A 21,513-nucleotide genomic window follows, 5' to 3' on the forward strand; every position below is an offset into this window, starting at 1 on the left:
ATTTTGTGTTTTAATAATTCAGTTCAAATAATTTTTTACAAATAAATAAGCTTATAGTAATAATTTTGTAACTGATTAAACGTTTTATTTAAAAAAAAAATGTATGTGTGTGTATTACAAATTATGAAGGCCTCCCACCCTGCCAATTTTCTGGATCCACCCCTGGATAGCCGTCAATATAATTTTCAGCTTTTTCAATTATCACTCTGAATTAAATGTAAAGTACTATACAAATACAATGTACTTTCCACTCCAAATCTTAAATTTCAGTCGAACGGTTGAAACGTCATCGACAAAATTGCCTTTTTACAATTCATCCGTGTAAAAATCGGGATCAAAGTGATGATAACATGAATAAATTGAAAAATAAATATTGATCGCAAGGATTTCTATGGAAAGGAAACGAAATTGAGACATGGCTGCGACGTAGGAGGCTAGGACTGCGAGCGAAGTGTTTACACATACAGACGTTTGCAAAAGCATTAGTAGCAGCACTTGCCAGTACCGTAGTACCGTAGTATCGCCGCTAATGCATATTGCACGGATTTGTTGAAATTCACAGCGGCTGGCAAAAGAAGGCGAAGAAGAAGCCGGAAGCAGCCGGCAGAGGGATGGCCGCCCGTCGCGACTCCGCCCTGTCAGTACTTTTCACCCCTCTGTTTGCCTCCCCTCCCCTCCCCTCCCCTCCCCTCTCCTCTCCTCTGCTCCCCTCCCATACCTCTCATATCACTCGTGTCAAATGTTTGAGGTTAGACCAAACTTGTCCACTCCACCACTGTTTCCACACTGTGTTGATTGATACGATTCGACCATATTTTCAATCTTTCCAAAATGCATATCGATTCGAGTGATCTAATTTATGCGATTCATAAAAATGTACAATTATTTAACTCTAATATTGATTCGATCCTTTTGTCGACTTCAATTATGATTGATATTTTTTTCTTGAGCACTCATTTTGCACTATAGGGAGATTCAATATGGTTAACCCCTTCAAGCACTTACATACTCCAAGCATATGGATTCGACATTTTAAATTAAAATTAAATTACGCAAGGAAGACGTAACAGTTGAACCTAATTCGACTCCTTTTATATTTAAAAAATACAATATCCACTGAAGCCGAAAGAAAGCTTTCTGATTTGATAGGCGAGAGGCGAGCTAAAACCTAAAGAGCTCATCATAAATTCACTTGGAAATAAATTTGGTATTAAATAAAATTAATATTCACTCGGAAATATAACAAACTCATACAGAGGTAGGATTCCATATGGATGAACCAGTCTCTAATACATATGTATAAAAATTTGTGTTCATTTCAATTTTCATATATATGTAAATGTGGGTAAAAGTGAAAACCCTCAACAGGGCGGAGACCGCTAGGTCGGAAGGGAGGCTCGGTCGACCCACTCCATCTTCGCGATGCCAATAGTATTGCCGTGCCCTGAATTAACTCGACTTTTACCTGATGAAATACTCAGACATATACTGCCTGGTTCACATATAATTTCGGACGGTTGGGCAGCGTACGGAAATATTCCACATGTTACGAATGGAATATACACGCATTCGTTTGTGGTTCAATATAAATGCATCTAAATACGAATCAAAACGGGCACACATTGTGCCAAATTGACGCTTCATCTTTCTTTTCACACGCATCCACATTTTGCGTATGTATTTCACTATCATTTGGATCCACGACATTATCCTGGTGAACCACTTTTACCGGAATTCGCGTGCTCGTTTTGATTCATATTTAGATGCATTTGTATTGAACCACAAACGAATGCATGTATATTCCATTCGCAGCATGTGGAATATTTCCGTACGCTGCCCAACCGTCCGAAATTATATATGTATATGTCTGAGTATTTCATCAGGTAAAAGTCGAGTTAATTCAGGGCACGGCAATACTATTGGCATCGCGAAGAGTAGCCAATCACAGGATGGAGCGGGTCGACCGAGCCTCCCTTCCGACCTAGCGGTCTCCGCCCTGTCGAGGGTTTTCACTTTTACCTAAATGTGTTTTAATAAATCAGATGAATATATCGTTTTTGGGTTTGAAATAATGATTAAACTTAGATCTCAATTTTAGGAAAACTCATGTAAACTGATTCCTTAAAATTCCACATAAAAAAGAATACAAATCGTAAGCACATTTATAGTGTCTTTTATACATATGTACTTTGTAGGTTGCAAGCACTTGAAAAATGTATCGAAGAAGTGCCCGAAAGCGAGATGCGGCAATTGAGTGGCGAAGCTGCTTCTGTACTACTCAAAGCCAAAGGTGCACCAGCCGGAACAGTAGTCGCACTGTGTCGTCTACATCCTGAGCTGCCAGCTCTTCTGCTTGACGTTGCTTGTGTATTGGACGCAGCCGCTGACAATGCCGAGGAACGTGCAGACCTGACGCGACTGCTGAAAGAGGCTGAAACTGCTCTTTCAGACAAATTGCTCAAAGAGAGGATGGAAATTGATACCCTTCAAGATGTGGGCACTCTGAAAAACAAAAATTTTTATACAAAATTTATCAAAATCAAAACGAAACTTTAGTGAGTATTTCCACGTATTTGATATCGATTACGTTTCACAGCAATTAATATGTTTTATTTGTTTTTATTTTTATAGTTATAAACAAAGGAAATTCAACTTATTCCGTGAAGAAAGTGAAGGCTATGCAAAACTTGTAGTAGAGTTAAATCAAGATGTAGGTGAAATAGTCGATTCCAAGAGCGTTTTAGAAATCATTAAATCATTAATAGGTATTTGATATATTAATCTTACATGCATGGCTTTTTAATAATTATGAATTTCAATTTAGAGGTCTTGATTAATGGAAAAAATTTACTTTTTTTGTTTGATTTTTCAGGTCGTTTCAACTTGGACCCGAATAGAGTCTTGGATATTATTCTTGAATCTTTCGAATCGAGATATGAAAATGAAGATTTGTTCATTCCATTGATAAAATCGTATATGAGTGATCCACAGATTGTCTGCGAAGTGTTGGGCTTTAAATTTGCAGCACATTCCGATGAAAGTGCTCCCCATGGTCTATATGTAATAACAGCTCTATTATTGCAACACGATATTATATCATTGGATGATATTTATTCTTGGGTACAATTTTTTTAATATTAAAATTTGTAACTGTGATTAACTAGATTTTTATAAATATTTTTACTACCCATTTACAGTTGAAACCTGATGATTCTATCATATGGAGAGAAAGTGAGCAAGAAATGCAAGATGCTCAAGAATATGTTCGTCGTATGACAATTATTTGCACTAACAAGCAGCCTGGTGATGTGGAACCAACTGATCCAAAAGATAATTTTGTAGTAAGTTTTGTATTTTGAAATGTATTTATGTATGTACATACATATATAAAATTATTTATTATTGATTTTTTTAGGAACCGGTTACTGATTTGGGTAATCAAAAATTGCGTTTAGGTGCAGCGTTATTAGAAGTGGGATGTTGGAATGTTTTCCATGCTTTATCTGCACGGCTTCCAGAATACCGTGCTTCTGCATATCCACCAGCGACTAAAGCTTTGTGTGCTATGTTGCATTCCATTATTCATCCTTTATATACGCAGTCAGTATTAGTCTCATTTTCAGTTTGTTTTTTTATAAAATAAAAAAAAATTTAATTAAATATTTTATTCAGGCACTGCCCCATCGCTCCAAATATAAAATCGAAACCAATGAAGCAGTTGACAAATAAACTAGCTGTACCCCCAGTTAAAGACTGGGCAGATTTACGGCAAATTGTCATACCTGCTCTTGCAACTCTGGGACCTGCACTTCAAAACGATTCTGTTCTTATGTACAAGGTGAATATATTTTAAATTTTTCAATAAAATATTAAATGTAAATTAAACATATTGTAACCTGATTTAATTTCCAGATTGTACGGATTTGTAAAACGGCTCGTTCTTTAGAAGATGATCCATTACGTCATGACATTCTGTCTATTTTGGATTCTGCAATATTGCCAGCCCTTTCATACATGGACTGTAACTGTTGTATGGCTGAAGAAGTCTACAGCCTGCTTAAACTTTATCCGTATCAATATAGGTGCATATGTATACAATTGTAAAAACTCGCATATCAGTGCAAATCTTTCCATTTTATATTTACGTCTTATTCGTCGAACTATGTAGATACTGTTTATATGCGAGATGGAAAAATGAAGCGCCACTTAGGCATGCGTCACTGTTACGTCGTAGAGCAGATGCTCAGCGACAAATAAAAGCCATCATGAAAAGAGTAAGCAAAGAAAATGTAAAACCTCAGGGAAGACTCATTGGGAAACTCAGTCACGCCGCTCCTGCTTTTTTCTTTGATTATGTTCTTCTGCAGATTCAAATTTACGATAATCTTATAGGTAATCTTTTAAATTGCGAATCTTCACCTATTAAAACTATATATTCATATATGTATATTGGTGAAAATTCTGTTTTAGGACCTGTGGTCGAGTCTCTGAAGTATTTAACATCCTTATCATATGATATGCTGGGATATTGCTTAGTAGAAGCATTAGGTGGAGGTCGGCGTGCTCGTGTACAGCCTGATGGAGCAAGTGCTGCTCCTTGGCTTCAAGGATTAGCAGCTTTTTGTGGTGCTGCTTGTAAAAAATATGCTATAGATCTCACTGCACTTCTTCAATTTGTTGCAAATCAATTGAAAGCAAAAAAAAGGTTTTGGCATAACAATTTTCATCAATTAATTCATAATTATATGTGTATAGATGTCTACAATATATTGCTATTTGTTTCAGTCTGGACCTTCTAATTTTAAAAGAAATAGTTCAAAAGATGGCCGGTATTGAAGCCGCAGAGGAAATGACTGCTGAACAATTAGATGCAATGTCTGGTGGAGAACTATTACGCGGAGAAGTAAAAAGCAATTTATAATTAGCACATACGTATATTTCCTTCAAAATTATTATTTTATCTTGATATTTTATGATTATTTTTAGGCTGGGTATTTCAGCCAAGTTCGTAACACGAAAAAATCATCACAACGTCTCAAAGAAGCTTTGATGAGTGGAGGTGAAGGATTAGATGCTGCGCTTTGTCTATTGGCCGCTCAACAGCGTCAGTGTTGTGCTTATCGTGAAGATGGAGCTGAAGGTGCACCCCGTGCTCATCTCAAACTTGTAGGTCGTCTTATCGATCAATGTCAAGATGCACTTGTCCAATTTGGAGTATTTCTTGCTACTACTCATACCCACGACGAATATTCTTCTCGTCTTCCTTCAATTGAGGTACTATATTTATTGATTAAAGAAAGCTTTTACTGCTATTTAGATATTTATGTATTTATTTATTTTAATTTTTAGTCAATGCTTGAAGATTATCATATTGGTGCAGATGTAGCGTTCTTTTTGGCTCGTCCTGCTTTGTCTTGGAGTATAACTGCTCGTTATGAAAAGCTTAGACGCGAAAACATTGATGGCAAAAGAGTAACTGCTGCCACGAAACAACAACGTTATACCGAGGCAGCATCTATGGCAATGGCACCAATTGTATCCGCTATTATATGCACTCTGCCATCAAAAGTACATGCACATTTTGAGAAATATTTTTAGAATATGTAAGTTGAAGTTTCATATGTAATATGAGGGTTGAATCTCCACTACTTTTTAGGTTTGGGATGACATATCACCTGAGTTTTATGTGACGTTTTGGTCTCTCACCATGTATGATTTACAAGTGCCGACAGAAAGTTATAAGCGTGAAATTGATCGCTTGAAAGCACTTGCTTCATCTGCTGGATCTGAGAATAATTCCAGTAGTAGTTCAAATGTTACAAAAGGTCGAAAAGAACATGAACGGTATAATACTTTAATTGAAAAGTTACAGGTTGGCTATATTTTAATTGACTTACATTAAATAATCACGTATGAAATCATTGATGTATGTAAATATGTTATTTAGGATGAGAAAAGAAAACAACAGGAGCATGTCGAACGAGTGATGTATCGTTTGCAGCAAGAAAAAGACACGTGGTTTCTTTCCCGTTCTTCTAAATATGCAAAGAATGAAACCATCACTCAATTTATGCAACTTTGCCTGTTCCCCCGGTGTTTATTTACGGCAATGGATGCTATATATTGTGCTCATTTCCTACACACACTGCATTCTTTTAAGACTGCTAACTTTCCTACACTTCTGTGCTATGACCGAGTAAGAATATTTCTATTTTAAGTGTTTACATATTTTAATTTAATGTGTGTTTTACACTATTAAATTAAATATGTGTTTAATTTCAGTTGTTCTGCGACATCACCTATACTGTAACATGCTTAACAGAAGGTGAAGCGGCTCGCTATGGAAGATTTTTGGAAGCTGTTTTGGCTACTGCAATGCACTGGCGATCCGATGAATCAGTATTCCAACGCGAATGTGCACATTATCCTGGATTTGTTACCAAATTTCGTGTATCAAACAAGTTTTCAGATGCCAATGATCACGTTGGATATGTTCACTTCAGGTATAAATTAATTTATTCATATGCGAATTTTTATCTTAATGTATAAGATTATTTATATGGTTTGTGCATAATCATCTATATTTAATTTCAGACACGTTTGCCATAAATGGCACTTTAAAATTACTAAAGCCATGTTGGTTTGTTTGGATTCTCGTGACTATGTCCAAATCCGCAATTCTTTAATCGTACTTATACGCATTTTACCTCAATTTCCTATACTGACTAAACTGAGTCAAGTTATAGCACATAAAATTGAGAAGGTAACTTCTTAAGGTTTTTACTTGTTTTATTTATGTTTTGAATAATGTGTTATAAATATTAATTATCTCTTAGGTTAGAGATGAGGAGAAAAATCATCGACAGGACTTGTTTATTTTGGCAACGAGTTACAGTGGCCAATTGAAAGCACGTGCTTCAAGCATGCTGCGTGATGAAGATTTTCATAAAATGGGTAGCGGAGAAGTCCCTGATACCTTGAATAATTCTTCGTCAGCAGTTAATGGTGATTCACAAAATGGTAATAATTTATTTAATGTACATACATGTTCCTGTTTTCATATTCTAACAAAGCGCATTGGTATCTTTTAAAATTAACATCCTTTTTTTTTTTTCGGCAATACAATTTACAAAAATTATAAATATTCCATAAACCACGTTCAAATACCATTTTAAAAACACCCATTAAAATGCTAATAGAAAAATCACTAGTAAAAAAATGTTAAAGCAAAAGGCACTTACAATTGAGTCAGTTATCTGGAGTGAATTATTAAAAATTATTTTTATATTCAGTCCACCTCCCCTCGGTATTATGGAATTTGGACACCTTTGCGCTCTATATTAAACTTGGTAATATTGTTTAATTATTATATAGCTATATTTAGTTTGAAAATTTAATTTTTACACAGATAAAGACACAAGGAGGGAAACAGGAAAGGATCGCAAGCCTTCAAAAATATCTGATACATCAACGGAGAAGGATTCTAAAAGGGATTCCAATCAGCAGTCAGTTAAATTATGAATTATCTATTAAATATAATTATTTATTTATTAGTAAATTTTCATTTTGTTTTAATTTAGATTTAAAGGGGGTAACATTGAAAGACGTTCTGAAGGATCTAAAGATTGGGAAGGAAGAAATACCGCTAAAACTGTTACTCGTGAAGATGATCTTCGACGTAAAGATCGTATTTCCAATGAAAGAAATTATAGGGTTTGTTCCATTATCATTCTTTTATTCGTGCATTATTTTTAATCAACAAAAATAACGTGAATTATTACAATTCTTAGGAAGAAAGATTTTCAGAAATAAGCCCCGCTACAGGAGTTAGTAACAATTCAGATGAGATTTCTTTACTTACGAATGCCTCTAATAATATATCTCGCATTCAACAAGAAACCTCTGAGCGTGGTAAATTAATTTCTAGAATAATTGAATTATATTTTGTTACATATAATTATATTTAATTTCACATATTTGTGTTGCAGACATGAAAAGAAGAAAAATTGAAGAAAATTCTACAATAAAGGTTAGTATCAGCTGTAAGTGACGTATGCAGCCGGCTTGTGGTTTGGAGATTGGGCTGATGATGTGACTATATAATGAATATCCTCTGAAAAAAAAGTGTTGTGCCAACGAAGTGATAAATTTAAGACATTGATTGTATAAAAATCATAAACTATAGTGCACCGAAACGAAAATGAACAGTTAAAAGTCCTTACGTTAAACAGCCATATTAAAATATATAATTAAATAACTTCTAATCAAGAATATTTTCAAGTCCGAGTTTTTCAAGACCCCAATAACCTATACACAATGTCTATGGAAAATATCGTTCTAATGTGACTTCACCACCGAAATTGGTATTAGTATTACTACTTCACACCTAGCTATGTAAAGAAATGTGTACAAAGAAGAACCTTCATAGCATTGAACTGAAATTATAAATCACTCAGTATGGAATTAATATAATGAAATAAATCAACATCCACTTGAAGTCTATGAGTATCTCAAGAAATTATCTCTTATTGTAATATGTACAGATATCAGATGGAAGAACAATTATATGGACTACATTGAAGAAAACTATTGCATTGTAAGAAATTAGCTAAAGCTACCAATACTTTTTGTAACTTATCAAATTTCAAAATTCATAGAAAATTGAAAATGGATACCACAATCTTTCGAATATTTTTTACACTTTTATTGGAATTTACGAATCCAAAGTTGGCTTGTGAAATTACTGGAAAAATCAGACCCCGAATTAATACAGTGCGACACCTGTTGGATTGGAAAAAATCTGTATAGGATTTCAAAGCGGAACCCAAATAATGAGGAATCAAACAGCCTGCAAAATGAACCAACATAATGAAACCCATGCGCAAGTCTAAACGAGCTTAAAGGATTTAAATTGCTACAGCAGCAGTGAGGAAAATTCAACATTCACCTTCGAATGAATTGATCGATCAACGTTGTACTATAGCAAACCATACATACTACAAAACAAATTTTGCGAATAGTCCCAATTTCAAAACTAATACAATTCACATCTAGCATTTCTTGGATAAAATTCTGACTCCACATTAAGAAGAATCTGGTTGATAATCTTCACATACCATAAAGCCATACATGTGCAATCAATTCGGGATGGAAGGACTTGGAGGCTAATGTACAATAACAATGAATGGTGACGCTTTTCATTTTGTATGTTGTACAAATCAAATCTACATAGTATTGATGGGAATTAATTATACTACTACAGTCCGCATGAAGAATATTTCACTCAGAAGACAGAAGAATAAATATTTTCCTTGGAGTTTGGAGTTGGAGTTGGAGTTTGGAGTTTGGAGTTGGAGACAAACCTGGAATAATAAATACATCAAGATAATTATAAAACTATAAGAAGAACTAAATTAAAATCGAAAATTTCAAAGAAGATTATCCGAATATACTGGAAGATAAACTGAGAAGATTATGTTAAAATAAAATAACCTTTGATAGACAAATTAAAATTAAAAGTGATCTTTTAGCTTCTATCCTAGTGAACTTGTCAAGTAATGCTATTTATTCAGCCCAATCTTCTTCCATATTGCCGATTTGATCATTCGTCATGTGAGTATATTAAAATTTTTAGTGAATATTTTGGTAAACCAAATGTAAAATCTAACTATTTTAACAAATGATCTTGTCGATACAAATGACATATCATTGTCCGGCGGAAGACTTAAATTATCTTTTTCTCATATAAAATGGTATGAACTGAGCGAATATCAATAGTAATATATTTAATTATTATGTATCTAGTACATTTAAAATATTAATATGTCTAACATTCTGTTTTTAACCATAGAACAAGTATTTTTTTGTAAATTAAAACTACTCTGTAACATTTTGTTGAAAATCAATTAATATCGAATTGTGAATTAGTCCTTCATTGTGCATTTATACATGCCATATTCGTACATAATAAAAAATAATATTTATTATAGCAAGTGTGTGCACAGGGTAATAAAGATCGAGAAAGAGATTCTTCACCTAATGAAAAGAGAACCCGTGGTGGCAGTAAGTCTGCAGTAACTGTACGAAGTTCTAGCAGCAGTAAACTGAGAGGACCAGAAGACAGAGAAGCCCGAAAAGAAAGAAAATTAGGTCGAAAAAGAGTGAGTTCATCAAATTTTTTTCTTTACTGAAAAAGTATTTCCATTTACATTTTTACTTAAACAACAATCTCTTCTAGGATCGAACTGATGAAACCGTTATTTTAGAACAAAAACGACGTAGAGACGATCAGAAAGGTAAAAAGTTTAGAATATTTGAAGTTTATATGAATAAAGTAGTGTAATTGTTCCATATATCTACCGTCTTTCCCTGAAAATAAGTGTAGTGTAGTTTTCGAGTGTAAAATGAATATAAGACCGGGTCTTATTTTCAGGGACAGACGGTAATATTAAATACGTATTAGTATCCCATTTGACCGTTTTATTAATCTTGAATGACGAAACATATATGACACGTTATTTGAGGATCAAATACTTGAATTTTTCCATTAGTCCAAATATCCGAATTTACAACCTATCCATTATATATTATATTCATATAAAATCTGAAATGTAACTACCAAATTTGTCTTGTGATTGAAATTGAATTTAAATTTGAAAAAAGATTTTTAAAAATCATGGTTCATTCAATTTATTATTTGCAGGTCATCAAAATGGGGACCAAGATGATCATCATGCCGAAAAGCATCATCATAAGCGGGTTAATTATATTTTTATAATATAATTTTAGTGTTCTCTTTTCTGTGTATCTGATTGATTTTTCTTATTTGCAGGAGAAGTCTCCGTACAGGGACAGATCCCATGAAAGGCAAGATTCTAGAGATAAACAATATCCTTTTAATATAAAATTAAAATCTACGTAGTCTATTGGGGAGAGACCACAGTTATTATCCTGTTTATTAGTATGTCACTTGAGCAGTTACAGTACTATGTGGTTATAGATTGGCCAATTACTATGGTCTTTCCCTTAGTGTTGCACTGATTCTTAAAAATTTATATCGATAATATTTTAAGTATGTATATTGAAAAATATATTTATCCTTAATTTAAAAACACCAGGAGGTCAAACGAAAACAAATTACGAAGGTGATCGTCGATGATAATAAATTCTTGAAGGATCAACTATTTCAAATTTGTTTCCTTTTATTTTTTTATATTTATTGTCAATAAGTTCTCCAAACATTAATAAAACCTTAATAAAGTAATTCAATGTAAAATTGCCGCTTTTTATTAATATTTTATTAAAGTTATGTAAAATTGGTAGAAATCTTCAGCAATTCAATTGCATTTTAACAGAAGATTCTTCTTCTTTCTCACTTGCTCAGTGCTGATCGTCGTGATCATTTATTTCATCAAGGATCTGGTAGATGTTTCACATCAACTCCTTCTGATCATGTACCAAGTCGAAAGCAGCGTTTAGGGACGATCCCTTTAATTCTTTGATTTAATCTAACCATCTTGTGGGAGACTCTCCTCTCGCTCGCCTTTCGTCTAGTGTTCCGGTGACTACTATCTTCTCGAGATTATCTACATTCTCCCTGGCATAATGGCCAAAGTACGAAAGAATGCTTTTTCTACATGTTGTGGAGAGCTTGAAAGTGAAAGTCTCTGAGGATGGAGATGTTCGTATATTGCGGTCCATGGAATGCACAACATCTGCCTTCAGCACCACCAAATATGTAATTTTCTCTATATTTTTTAGCTTCCATGTCTAAACTCATTAAATGCAATGAGGATCACCAGACGGATTTTCGTTCTTCTCATTATAGGACGATTTTTCCATATCTTTATCAGATTGTCGTCGCCATTCTCACCAGTCCTATTCATCTGCAGATTTCTAATTGACAAAAGGAATTTCAGATCCAAACAGCGCTAAGTGATGAATTAATAAACAGAACAATCGAGAATGCGAAAGCTTCAAGGTATGTTCATACCTATCCAGCACGACCCGAATCCTGCAAGTACGGACAGTATTCTTTATTACATTATATTCTATATGGATGCGCATGCGCGAATGAAGTATGAATACGTCCATATAATGTTCCAAAGAATATTATCCGCACTTGCATGACACCTGCAGGATACGGGTCGTGCTGGATAGGTATGAACAGACCTTCACTTGAATAAAAAAAATATTTACAATTTCGAAATCCAAATAACACAGAGTCGATTTAAAATGTATGTTGATATTTTTTAATGAAAACTTGGAGGAAGAAGAAGATGGACAGGTTTTTAAGGTTCTGGGCCATACAACATGGGGGCGCGTTTATACGCTTATGTTGGTAGACAGGATCCATCATTCATCGAGTGATTGCGACCGTTACTTTGCTAGGACTTGTGCTCGTGCTTCTGACAAATTCTCGGGATCTCTTCGTATCACGAAAGCCGTAAGTTGGCCTCACGACACTCATATTGTACAGTACACATTATATTAAACACTTGTGAAAATCGAATCCGACGCGGCCGTCTTTCCTGGCGATAAAGTTTTCTCTCCCAGTACACGGAATCGTAATAAATTAAAAATTTAGACCACTTTTTATGAAGTACAACATACATATACATAATAGAAGTCCAGTGGGACTAGTCAAAACACGTTGTATTGGCGTGGGGCCATGCCTGACTTGAATCGAGCCGGCGAGCCCTCCGCCATATTGTTTGGGCGACGTGGCCACCATTTGCAACTACATATCGACAAGACATCGACTCAATGCCGTTTCTTTCCATTCCATTGTGTTCGACATTGCATGCTGCCTTTCTTTCCATGCTGCCGCGTATGAACTTCTTTTGCGTCTGTGGGGATTTAACACAACTTGTACCGTACGAAACTAGGTCGATGATATCACCTATTTCCCTCATCGAACTCAATCTGTACAAATAACATCATCGCGTCCTGTTCTTACATGAAAGTCAACTTTGGCTGAAATACCTCCTTTCGAACTAGGACAAAGACACCATAAACTCGCTCCAGATACGCAATCACTACGCATCAAACATGGGACACAAAGGAAGACCTCGACCCCTTTGAAATCTTCCAGAACGTGATCTCACCAGCCCAGCTACAAGTTGCACAAGCAACACCTATATAAACCAGCGCATCGTCCCCAGATGCCAGTGATCTTCAAGATCTCGACACGGCTCATTCCAGCGAATCTCCTACCTACTTCGCTTTTCATACAAATACACCTGTATCCAGTGGCGGACTGGCCATACAAGCGAACATGCCCGATGGCATGTGGGCCCCACTATCTGTTAGAAAATATGGGCCCTCAGTAAAATTAAATAACTTTTTAACTATTTATAGGATATTGCAACTTTGGGACCTAAAGTTTGGGTATTTCAACAAAACAAATTTCTTACGATATACACAAAAAACTAATACCTGCTTTAACAGCCCAAGGATCGGTTAACTTTTTTTATTAGGCTCGAAATGTAAGTTTCAACATTTGCGTGGGCCCTTTTGCCGGGCCCATTTCCAACGTCAATATTATGTATATACTGTGGCGGCTCGCTTATACGACATGGTCGAGTTTGGTTGCCTTCCTGCGAGTGGGGACCAACCCGGCTGGGTTCGGAGAGCTGCTACCCACTCTGTCTTCAGCTGTCATATAATAAACACGTGCATTAACATGCCAGTCGTCTCATTCGTTCATCCCCTATACTGGTGACCCCCGACATCGAGCCACGCAGCCTCGATCAATTTCAACATGCCGCTCATCCCTGCCTCGCCGAGCCAGGCGGGGAAGCTACCCGCCGCGCCCCCATCGCCATCAACACGCGTCGCGGCCCGCGGGTGACAATAAACGAGCAGACACGGCTACCTACCTATCTACCTATCGACTGGAGTCCAGCCACAACGTCGACGACAGGTGTTTTTAAAAAATGGGGGAGCGAATGAGACGACGATCTTGACAGCTGGATGTGGAGTCATGCGCGATCCACTACACATAGAACGGTCATCCAGCACCACAAGACATACACCACCTCAGCACCATCATCATCATCATCATCATCAAGGCCCCGTCCGTCCCCACGAGCGTCGTCACGCCGAGACGGGCGGTAGCGCTACAACACCTCCACGAGCCACAACGACTCACAGTCCAGCTCGGAGTATCATCGACCACATCGATGCCCCTGCCACCCCTGCCGCCCCCGCCGCCCCACCAACCGACATCAGCCTCGGAAGAGCGGCGCCGCCGCAGCATCGCATCGCGCGACCATCGGACCACCCACCGTCCTGCTCGCGACGTCACCGCCCTCGAATCTACCGACCATTCAGGGCGGTACACCTATGTACACAGCGGATGACCCACGTCAACAATTTTTTTTCTCCCCACGTAATAATTTTTTCTCTTTGTGTAACAATAATTTTTTTCTTTTGTAAAATTTGTTTCTTTGTAATTTTGGTATCGCTGATGCTGGGGGGGGAGTGATGTGGCGGCTCGCTTATACGACATGGTCGAGTTTGGTTGCCTTCCTGCGAGTGGGGACCAACCCGGCTGGGTTCGGAGAGCTGCTACCCACTCTGTCTTCAGCTGTCATATAATAAACACGTGCATTAACATGCCAGTCGTCTCATTCGTTCATCCTCCATAATACCAATACCTATGTAACAACTAACTACTGAAATAAAAATGGGAATAAACAAATTTTCGTGAAAAATATAAACATAATTGCTTAAAACAATTGTGATAGGACGATTCATCATCAACCAGCGATTTAAATTTACTTCATACTTTCAAAATAACATTTGATTATACTTCGATGATATAGTAAGATTTAAATACACAATTTTAAACAGTTTCCGAATATAAAATCTATTCCTAATTTAGACACATCCATGTAAATAGAAATATAGGATAGGGGCCCCCTCCCCAAAATCCCGATTTTCGATTAACATTCATTGAAAATATTATGCATTTTTTTCAAGGACGTAATTTGGGGGGGCCATAGGGGGCACTCGCCCCTCTAAACTAAGGAATAGTGTGAATTTAGAAAATATTATGAATTTAATGATTAATGAGATACTACGGATCTATGAATGCTACGTTTATTTCTTATGTATGTTACTTTTGGGTAATTAATAAAATAATCGCTGCTATGTGCTTTGAAGAGAAACAAAACAAAACTTTATCTATTGTTATTACGTACATGTACATAGATAAAGTGAAAAGACAGTTGGTAGAAATTAAGTTAATTGTTAGTTTTTTGATGACTCAGTTTGATGGTCGATTAATGTTGACCATGTGAAGATTTGTGGAAAAAAATTTTCGCCTGCGGCGCTTTTTTCTCTTTACATAATATTTTTATATAATTACTTTTTCAAAAATATATATTTTTTCATATTTTATAACTCAATAAGGTGTATGCAAAGAATATTTTCCATTTTTATTCCGATATAAAAAAGATTTTTTGAAAAAAAATTCAATTTGACCAATCTTTGCCTGCCCCCCCCAAGCAAAAAGCTGAAATAACGTCCCTGACGTGGTGGAAAGAAGAAAATTTTGTTATATGGGGGGGGGGCCGACAAATTTTTTTAACCCTGGAGGGGCCCCCTTTGACTCCTGGCATGCACTGATTTCAGTCCCAGTCCGCCACTGCCTGTATCAATCGAGTAATAAAGATCCTCTTCATAACTCAACCGAGTTTCCACCGGTCGAAACCTTTAACCCGCCCTATAGGTATTCATACTTACGTCTATGACGTAAGTATGTATAAGTAAGTATGTAAGGTATTCATACTTACGTTTATGACGTAAGTATGTAAGGTATTCATACTTACGTCATAGACGTAAGTATGAATACCTCGTAGACGTCATACTTACACAGACATTATCGTTTGTGTAATTCAAAGTGGTCTCTATTGTTGATTGCGCATGTTTTTCACTGTGAATCGAGTTGAAAGGAGAGATAGGAAATCTAAAACGCGCACATCCCACATTCAATATGGCCGACCGTGCCACGCCCTGCTAATGACTAGTTCTACGACGCAGAGTGGTATTTGGCCTCAAACCTGGCCAAAAATATTTTTTTACCAGAAAATAGCTTTCTGTACTATTACATGCGAGCTATTGACGATTGTAAATAATCTGAAATTTGTTGATAATTTTTCGAAATTCCTCAAGTTTCGCAGGAGGACACTTTGTAACAATTACTAGTTTTTTTCTTCTAAATCTTTGAATTTTTGAATAAAAATCCTTTGAGTGCTTCCTCTTATTATATTATGTAGATGATTTCGGGTCATAGACATGACAGAATCCTCAGAGACTGGAATATATAATAAATAAAGAATGAAAATAAGTAAAAAAATGGAATTCCAAAAGACGCTTAATTATTATTGATTATTTCTTTAATGTGGAAATTCGGGCAAACTTTGTTTTACTAGAATAAAAGTAGACATCCTAAAGTTTCATATCACACACATTTGATTCGGCTAGAATAAGTACAATACGTTTGAAAAGATCAATTTGTTCAAAAAAGTAAAGAAAACCTAAGTGAACATAGTAGGGTTTGTTGACAGGTCGAAACATGTGAAATAAAATTTTAAAAGTAATGTAACTTAGTTAAATCTATTGTACATATCTTGTTCTTCAATGTCTGTAAGTTTTTCCACCATAAACACTTTTAACGTAAAAATAATCACAAGGATAGGTTGTTTAACAACAAAATACCGCGAACAAAAACAAGCGTATCACACAAATGACAGGATTCGACTGCGACTAAATTTGGCTAGTGAGCTTAGCCCAGATAAGGACTCCGCAGTGTAACGTAATAGTTATCTACCTGCTTTGGGACCCCAACATAAACATAATTTATGAAAGTTTAAAGTTTTGATTTTTGACTAGCTTTTGAGGCCAAATACCACTCTATGCAACGTTAGCTCATTCAAAAATGAATCTGCATATATAGAAATAGTGTTTGACGGATAAAATATGTGGCACTAATTTTTATCAATTAATATCATACCGTTGAAGAAATTTCCCCATGCTATTTTTTTATTCCCCATGAAATTTTCTTTTAATAGAATTTTTTTTATTACATAATTAAAATGCGCAATAGGCAACATTTTTCAAGAGTGCTGTAGGAATATAGCATGACTTGTGCTATTACATCAAAACCAATAATCCCATCATCGATCCTGTACAAACATACATAACTCAAGGGCAACGACCCCTTCGACCATTCCAGAAGAAAGAGTTCATCGCTCGATCGTAAAACGAACGAAACCCAACAGTGATGTCATCAGGCGACCGCAACACATGCCTGAAAAGTCGTTAACGCGTGGTATATGACCCCATTCTCAAACGAACGACGTCCTGGCGCTAACCCCACAAAACACACGTGCCTCGAAAACAGGTCAATGCGTGTCTCTAAGACACGTGTCCTGGAAACGAAGACAAAGCGTCTGCACACGATACGCTACATGCCAGAACGTATATAAAGTGACGCACCAGCTCCCAACACCAGAGTGAACCTCTGGAGTTCAACCAGATCACTTCTCCAAAGCTCAACCTCTTCGTACATACAATAACCATTGTAACGATTGAACAAAAATAAACGATCCTCTTACAAACACAAACGGTGTTTTCTTAGACCGGGACACGGTCAACACACCTGTTCCGCGTACTAAAGTACCCATTTGCATTTTTCTTCACTCCGCCGATTGATCGACCTTAAGGTCTGAACGCACTATGCGTCTGCGTCACAAACGGCAGCGTGCGGCAATATTAGGTAAACCGCACTTGAACGACAGCGATGCGTCACTCTGCAGTAAATTATGTCAATCATTCGTTCGGTACCCCGGAGCGAGATGGACGCAACAGACGCAATCATAGTATCGCTGATATGCGAAGAAGAAGAACAGCCCAGAAAACCCAAAAGATTATGGGTGCATGATATCTCTAAGTAAGTCACGATATGAAGAAGGAGAGTACCATAAACTTTTGCCACGGCTTAAGAGGGCTGTACACACGAAACCTTAATTTTGTTGCCGTTCCTTTCTTCGATATATATATATTGAGTGAATGCGACAGTATCGCTTCGACCAGATAATACGTATTTTAAATCCACAAAATCGAGGTTTCGTATTCTCCTATTTTCTCCTCCAAAACTGGACCAATTTTTAAAAAAATTTCATCATCGGTATGAGAAATATATTTTCTGTGCAACTATGAGCGTATTTTTTTAAAAACCGACCGTTAAATAAGCACGCTGGACTCTTTTCGTGGGTGTAAAAAAGAGGCGATTTTATAGATGTTTGGCGGCTCCTAGCTCCTATAAAAAATAACTAATCAAAAAAATAAAACGATAGATTCATCCCAATGGTGGATATCCATAGCATATTAAAAAATAATTTCTCTAGTGCCATAATTGAGGAAGAGAGAAGTCTAATACGTTTGTATGGACAAGGCACAACCCTCTTAAGGAAGCTCCGACCAGATTTCACACCTATTTCAGAATGTCGGGATGTAAATTCAGCGAGCTATTAAATATCATGAAAAGCCATATAGAAAAACAAGACACGATGTTTCGACGAGCGATAGGTGTGGAAGAGAAACTCATGGTGACAATGAGGTTTAGAATTTTTATTGTTGAATGTATAATTGAACTGTATTTTTAATAGTATTCACTAGGTACACGGAACTTTATTTAAAATACTGATACGATAAATATCATGTACTTAAATTTTGGCAGTATTGTGACAGCTCTCGAGGTTCTGGTCGTAAATCAAGATGCACCGAGACTTCAATACTTGCGGCCGTATGTCAAAATAAGTAGTCGTGTATACAACATTCCGTCATTTCATTTCATCAGCCCCATAACTGGTGACTCCTACAGCTGAGCCACACAGTCTTGTTAATAATTGTCGCAAGGCAACCCGCACTGGATGACCTGCGTCACATAGCATACGTCAAAGTTGGTCGGAAAGTCAAATTTGACGCAAGGTGACGTTGACTGTCCTGCAGTGCGTTATGTCTTATACAAACAATATTTGGCCGCACGCTGCCGTTCGTGTTCCAGACGCATAGTGCGGTCAGACCTTTACTCATAGTTTCAGACCTTTACTCCATAGTTCAATTGGTTTCGCCAGCGATATATTTGTTTTTGATGGGGTTGTAGAGAATCACTCAAACTCTTGAACAAAAAGTGAACGATCCTGTATCGATGTGATCATCATAATGATTCCCATAATACGCTGGACGTAACAACATGACAATTCAGCGACAAACTTCCGCTCTCGATACTCACTTGTACGTTCTTGTATGCCATATTATTATTGAAAAAATTATCATTACAGATTGTTTCAAGTTACTGAAGCCCAATGAATGAACCAGATAATTCTCAGTTTTTTTACGATCATTCTGATGAAATTAAAGACCTGGATGAAATTGTCAGTAATGAAAATGTAGAAGATGCGTTCGCTGTGGTGGATGTCGTCAAACGTGATGAAAATGATTTCTATATGGATGGCGATAACGATAGCGATGACGATATCGATGATGATAGGGATCAACAATTCCCGTATGTATCTTTTTTTTGCTTACAAAATAAATATACATTATTTATGAGTATTTTTTTATAAATACATAGAGTAACGTATAGTAATTAATTGGCCATTTAAATATGTAAATATGTATACGTTTTCGCTTTTCAATGCATTTAATACTTTCAAATCACTTTATATAATTGAGCTTTCAATATTGTCCACAATATTTTTAAGCATTACTAATTTCTCGTAAAAATCTTGTCCTATCTTGTTACAAATATGTACATACCAATTTGCAATGTGTGCCATATTATTATAAAAAAAATTCTATTACAGATTCCATGTAGTTTATACGAGACAATTGGTGGTGAATTTTCGTCCTATTGAAGAAATTAATGATATTGTTCAAAATGTGATAATATCCTTTACTACCCTGATAAAAATTTCTCTTGTGTTAATAATGTTATGAACCCAGTTACAAAACAATGTTCCAATTTTCGTAAATTCACATTAAATAAGCAAAAATCAGACATTAATAAAAAAAAAAACAAATTTAATAATCCCATTGGAAATTCAATTTCACTAAATAAAGATCAACTATTAGATCTTAGTGATGAAACGAGTTTTAAAAATATATTATATAAAAACTAAAACGTTATCTTTCAGCTGTTAATAATAATTCATTTTAGATAAAAGTGTAATACTCTAAGGATGTATATAAATGGAAGAACGTGGGGACAGTATGGAGAGCCAATCACAGCCGAGTATTCGAAGCGCCGGGAAGCGTGGTAGTGGGGAAGTGGGAGAGGGGAAGTGGGCTATCGAGAGTCACTCGCATTTGTGCCGGGCGTGGATGTGAAGCCCCCGGAGCGCCAGAGGCGCTCTGGGCATTGGGGTCGAGGACGCTGCGGTCAAAGCCCCCAGGACGTCGGAGGCACTGGTGGCGTCGGTGCTGCACAAAATGTAGCATTTCGTAATTCGTAATTTCTAATTCGTGCATCAATTTCTTTCCGAAATTGATGAAAATGTTGGTGAAAATTACCAAATTCAAATCAATTTCTTTCCATTTTTTGATTTTAATTTAAAACTCAACCTCTGTAAAACACCTTCGTTGATTAATTAATTAATTTCTGTTACCTATACCAGTTCGATACTCTTGGGGCCTTATATATATGTACATATGTATTATGGATTCGATGATAATGTCAATATTTGAGTTTAGGACTTAAAAATTTTGAGTTGTTTTTGTTTTGATTAAAAAAATATTTTTATAAAAAAAATTATGCCAAATTTACGAATTGTTAGATTTTAAGAAATTGGATTTCAAAATTAAAATTTTAAGTTTATGCAAATATATATGTATATGTAATTGCTTTTCAAAAAAAACATCTGGGATAGTTAGATTATTAGTACATATGTATTTTGAAACTTAACTACTGTATGTAAATTGCTTAATATATAAAATACTTACCAAAAAAACTTATTTTATTTATTTTTCAACATTAACAAATTTAAAAAAAATTATAAAAAATCCTTTGTTTCTTTCAGAAACATAAAACCTTGTAAAAATGGTTGAATTCTGTTAATATAAAATTGAGCTATTGTTTGTGGAAGGATTCCATGTGTGAAATTAAATGGACAATTATTTATAAATTAAATTAAAACATGACAACAACTCTGATGGGCAAGTAAAATACGCACTGTAACTTTTATAAGTTTCCATAGAACTGAAATTTGAAGGGGGGGATTAGACGAGAGCCGCGCCTCTAAACTATTTATTTGTGGTACCAGCCAATACTAATAATCTGGGCCCACCACACAAAGGGGCCCGGGGCATCTAATATATAATTTCGAAAGAGACTTTGTATGTATGTAAGTATTTTTGGTTGGGAATCGAAAACAAGTCAAAGTTTCTATAACGACGATTCGATTGGTTGAATATTATTTTTTTTCGATTCTATTAAATTTAATA

At 35.9% G+C, this 21,513-nt stretch overlaps 1 protein-coding gene and 1 long non-coding RNA gene across 4 annotated transcripts; both read left to right on the top strand.

Moving 5' to 3' along the window:
• Positions 1-426: 426 nt before the first annotated feature.
• tho2 (THO complex subunit 2-like protein) lies at positions 427-11,272 on the top strand. Of its 3 annotated transcripts, none has more exons than XR_013261697.1 (27): positions 427-637; positions 2,196-2,555; positions 2,632-2,765; positions 2,873-3,120; positions 3,198-3,341; positions 3,416-3,600; positions 3,673-3,838; positions 3,913-4,082; positions 4,169-4,392; positions 4,471-4,705; positions 4,786-4,903; positions 4,987-5,274; positions 5,350-5,568; positions 5,657-5,872; positions 5,948-6,196; positions 6,283-6,503; positions 6,595-6,763; positions 6,837-7,020; positions 7,409-7,505; positions 7,581-7,713; positions 7,791-7,911; positions 7,989-9,612; positions 10,005-10,160; positions 10,238-10,295; positions 10,703-10,758; positions 10,832-10,887; positions 11,115-11,271. XR_013261697.1 is itself a non-coding variant. In XM_077446611.1 (27 exons), exons 1-27 carry the CDS (start codon positions 612-614, stop codon positions 11,146-11,148), a joined length of 4,323 nt encoding a protein of 1,440 aa, XP_077302737.1. In that variant the 5' UTR covers positions 427-611; the 3' UTR covers positions 11,149-11,272. The 3 variants fall into 3 exon arrangements, 2 of the variants coding, with proteins under 2 accessions (XP_077302737.1, XP_077302738.1); XM_077446611.1 differs by having other exon boundaries at positions 7,989-8,029; positions 9,990-10,160; positions 11,115-11,272; XM_077446612.1 differs by having other exon boundaries at positions 7,989-8,029; positions 11,115-11,272.
• A 7,513-nt stretch (positions 11,273-18,785) lies between these two features.
• LOC143923103 (uncharacterized) lies at positions 18,786-21,014 on the top strand. The gene is made up of 3 exons (XR_013261698.1): positions 18,786-18,999; positions 19,353-19,576; positions 19,878-21,014. It is a non-coding gene; the product is annotated as an uncharacterized LOC143923103 (long non-coding RNA).
• Positions 21,015-21,513: the final 499 nt, after the last annotated feature.

The sequence above is a fragment of the Arctopsyche grandis genome, chromosome 3, assembly GCF_051622035.1.
Source record: "Arctopsyche grandis isolate Sample6627 chromosome 3, ASM5162203v2, whole genome shotgun sequence".
NCBI lineage: Eukaryota > Metazoa > Arthropoda > Insecta > Trichoptera > Hydropsychidae > Arctopsyche > Arctopsyche grandis.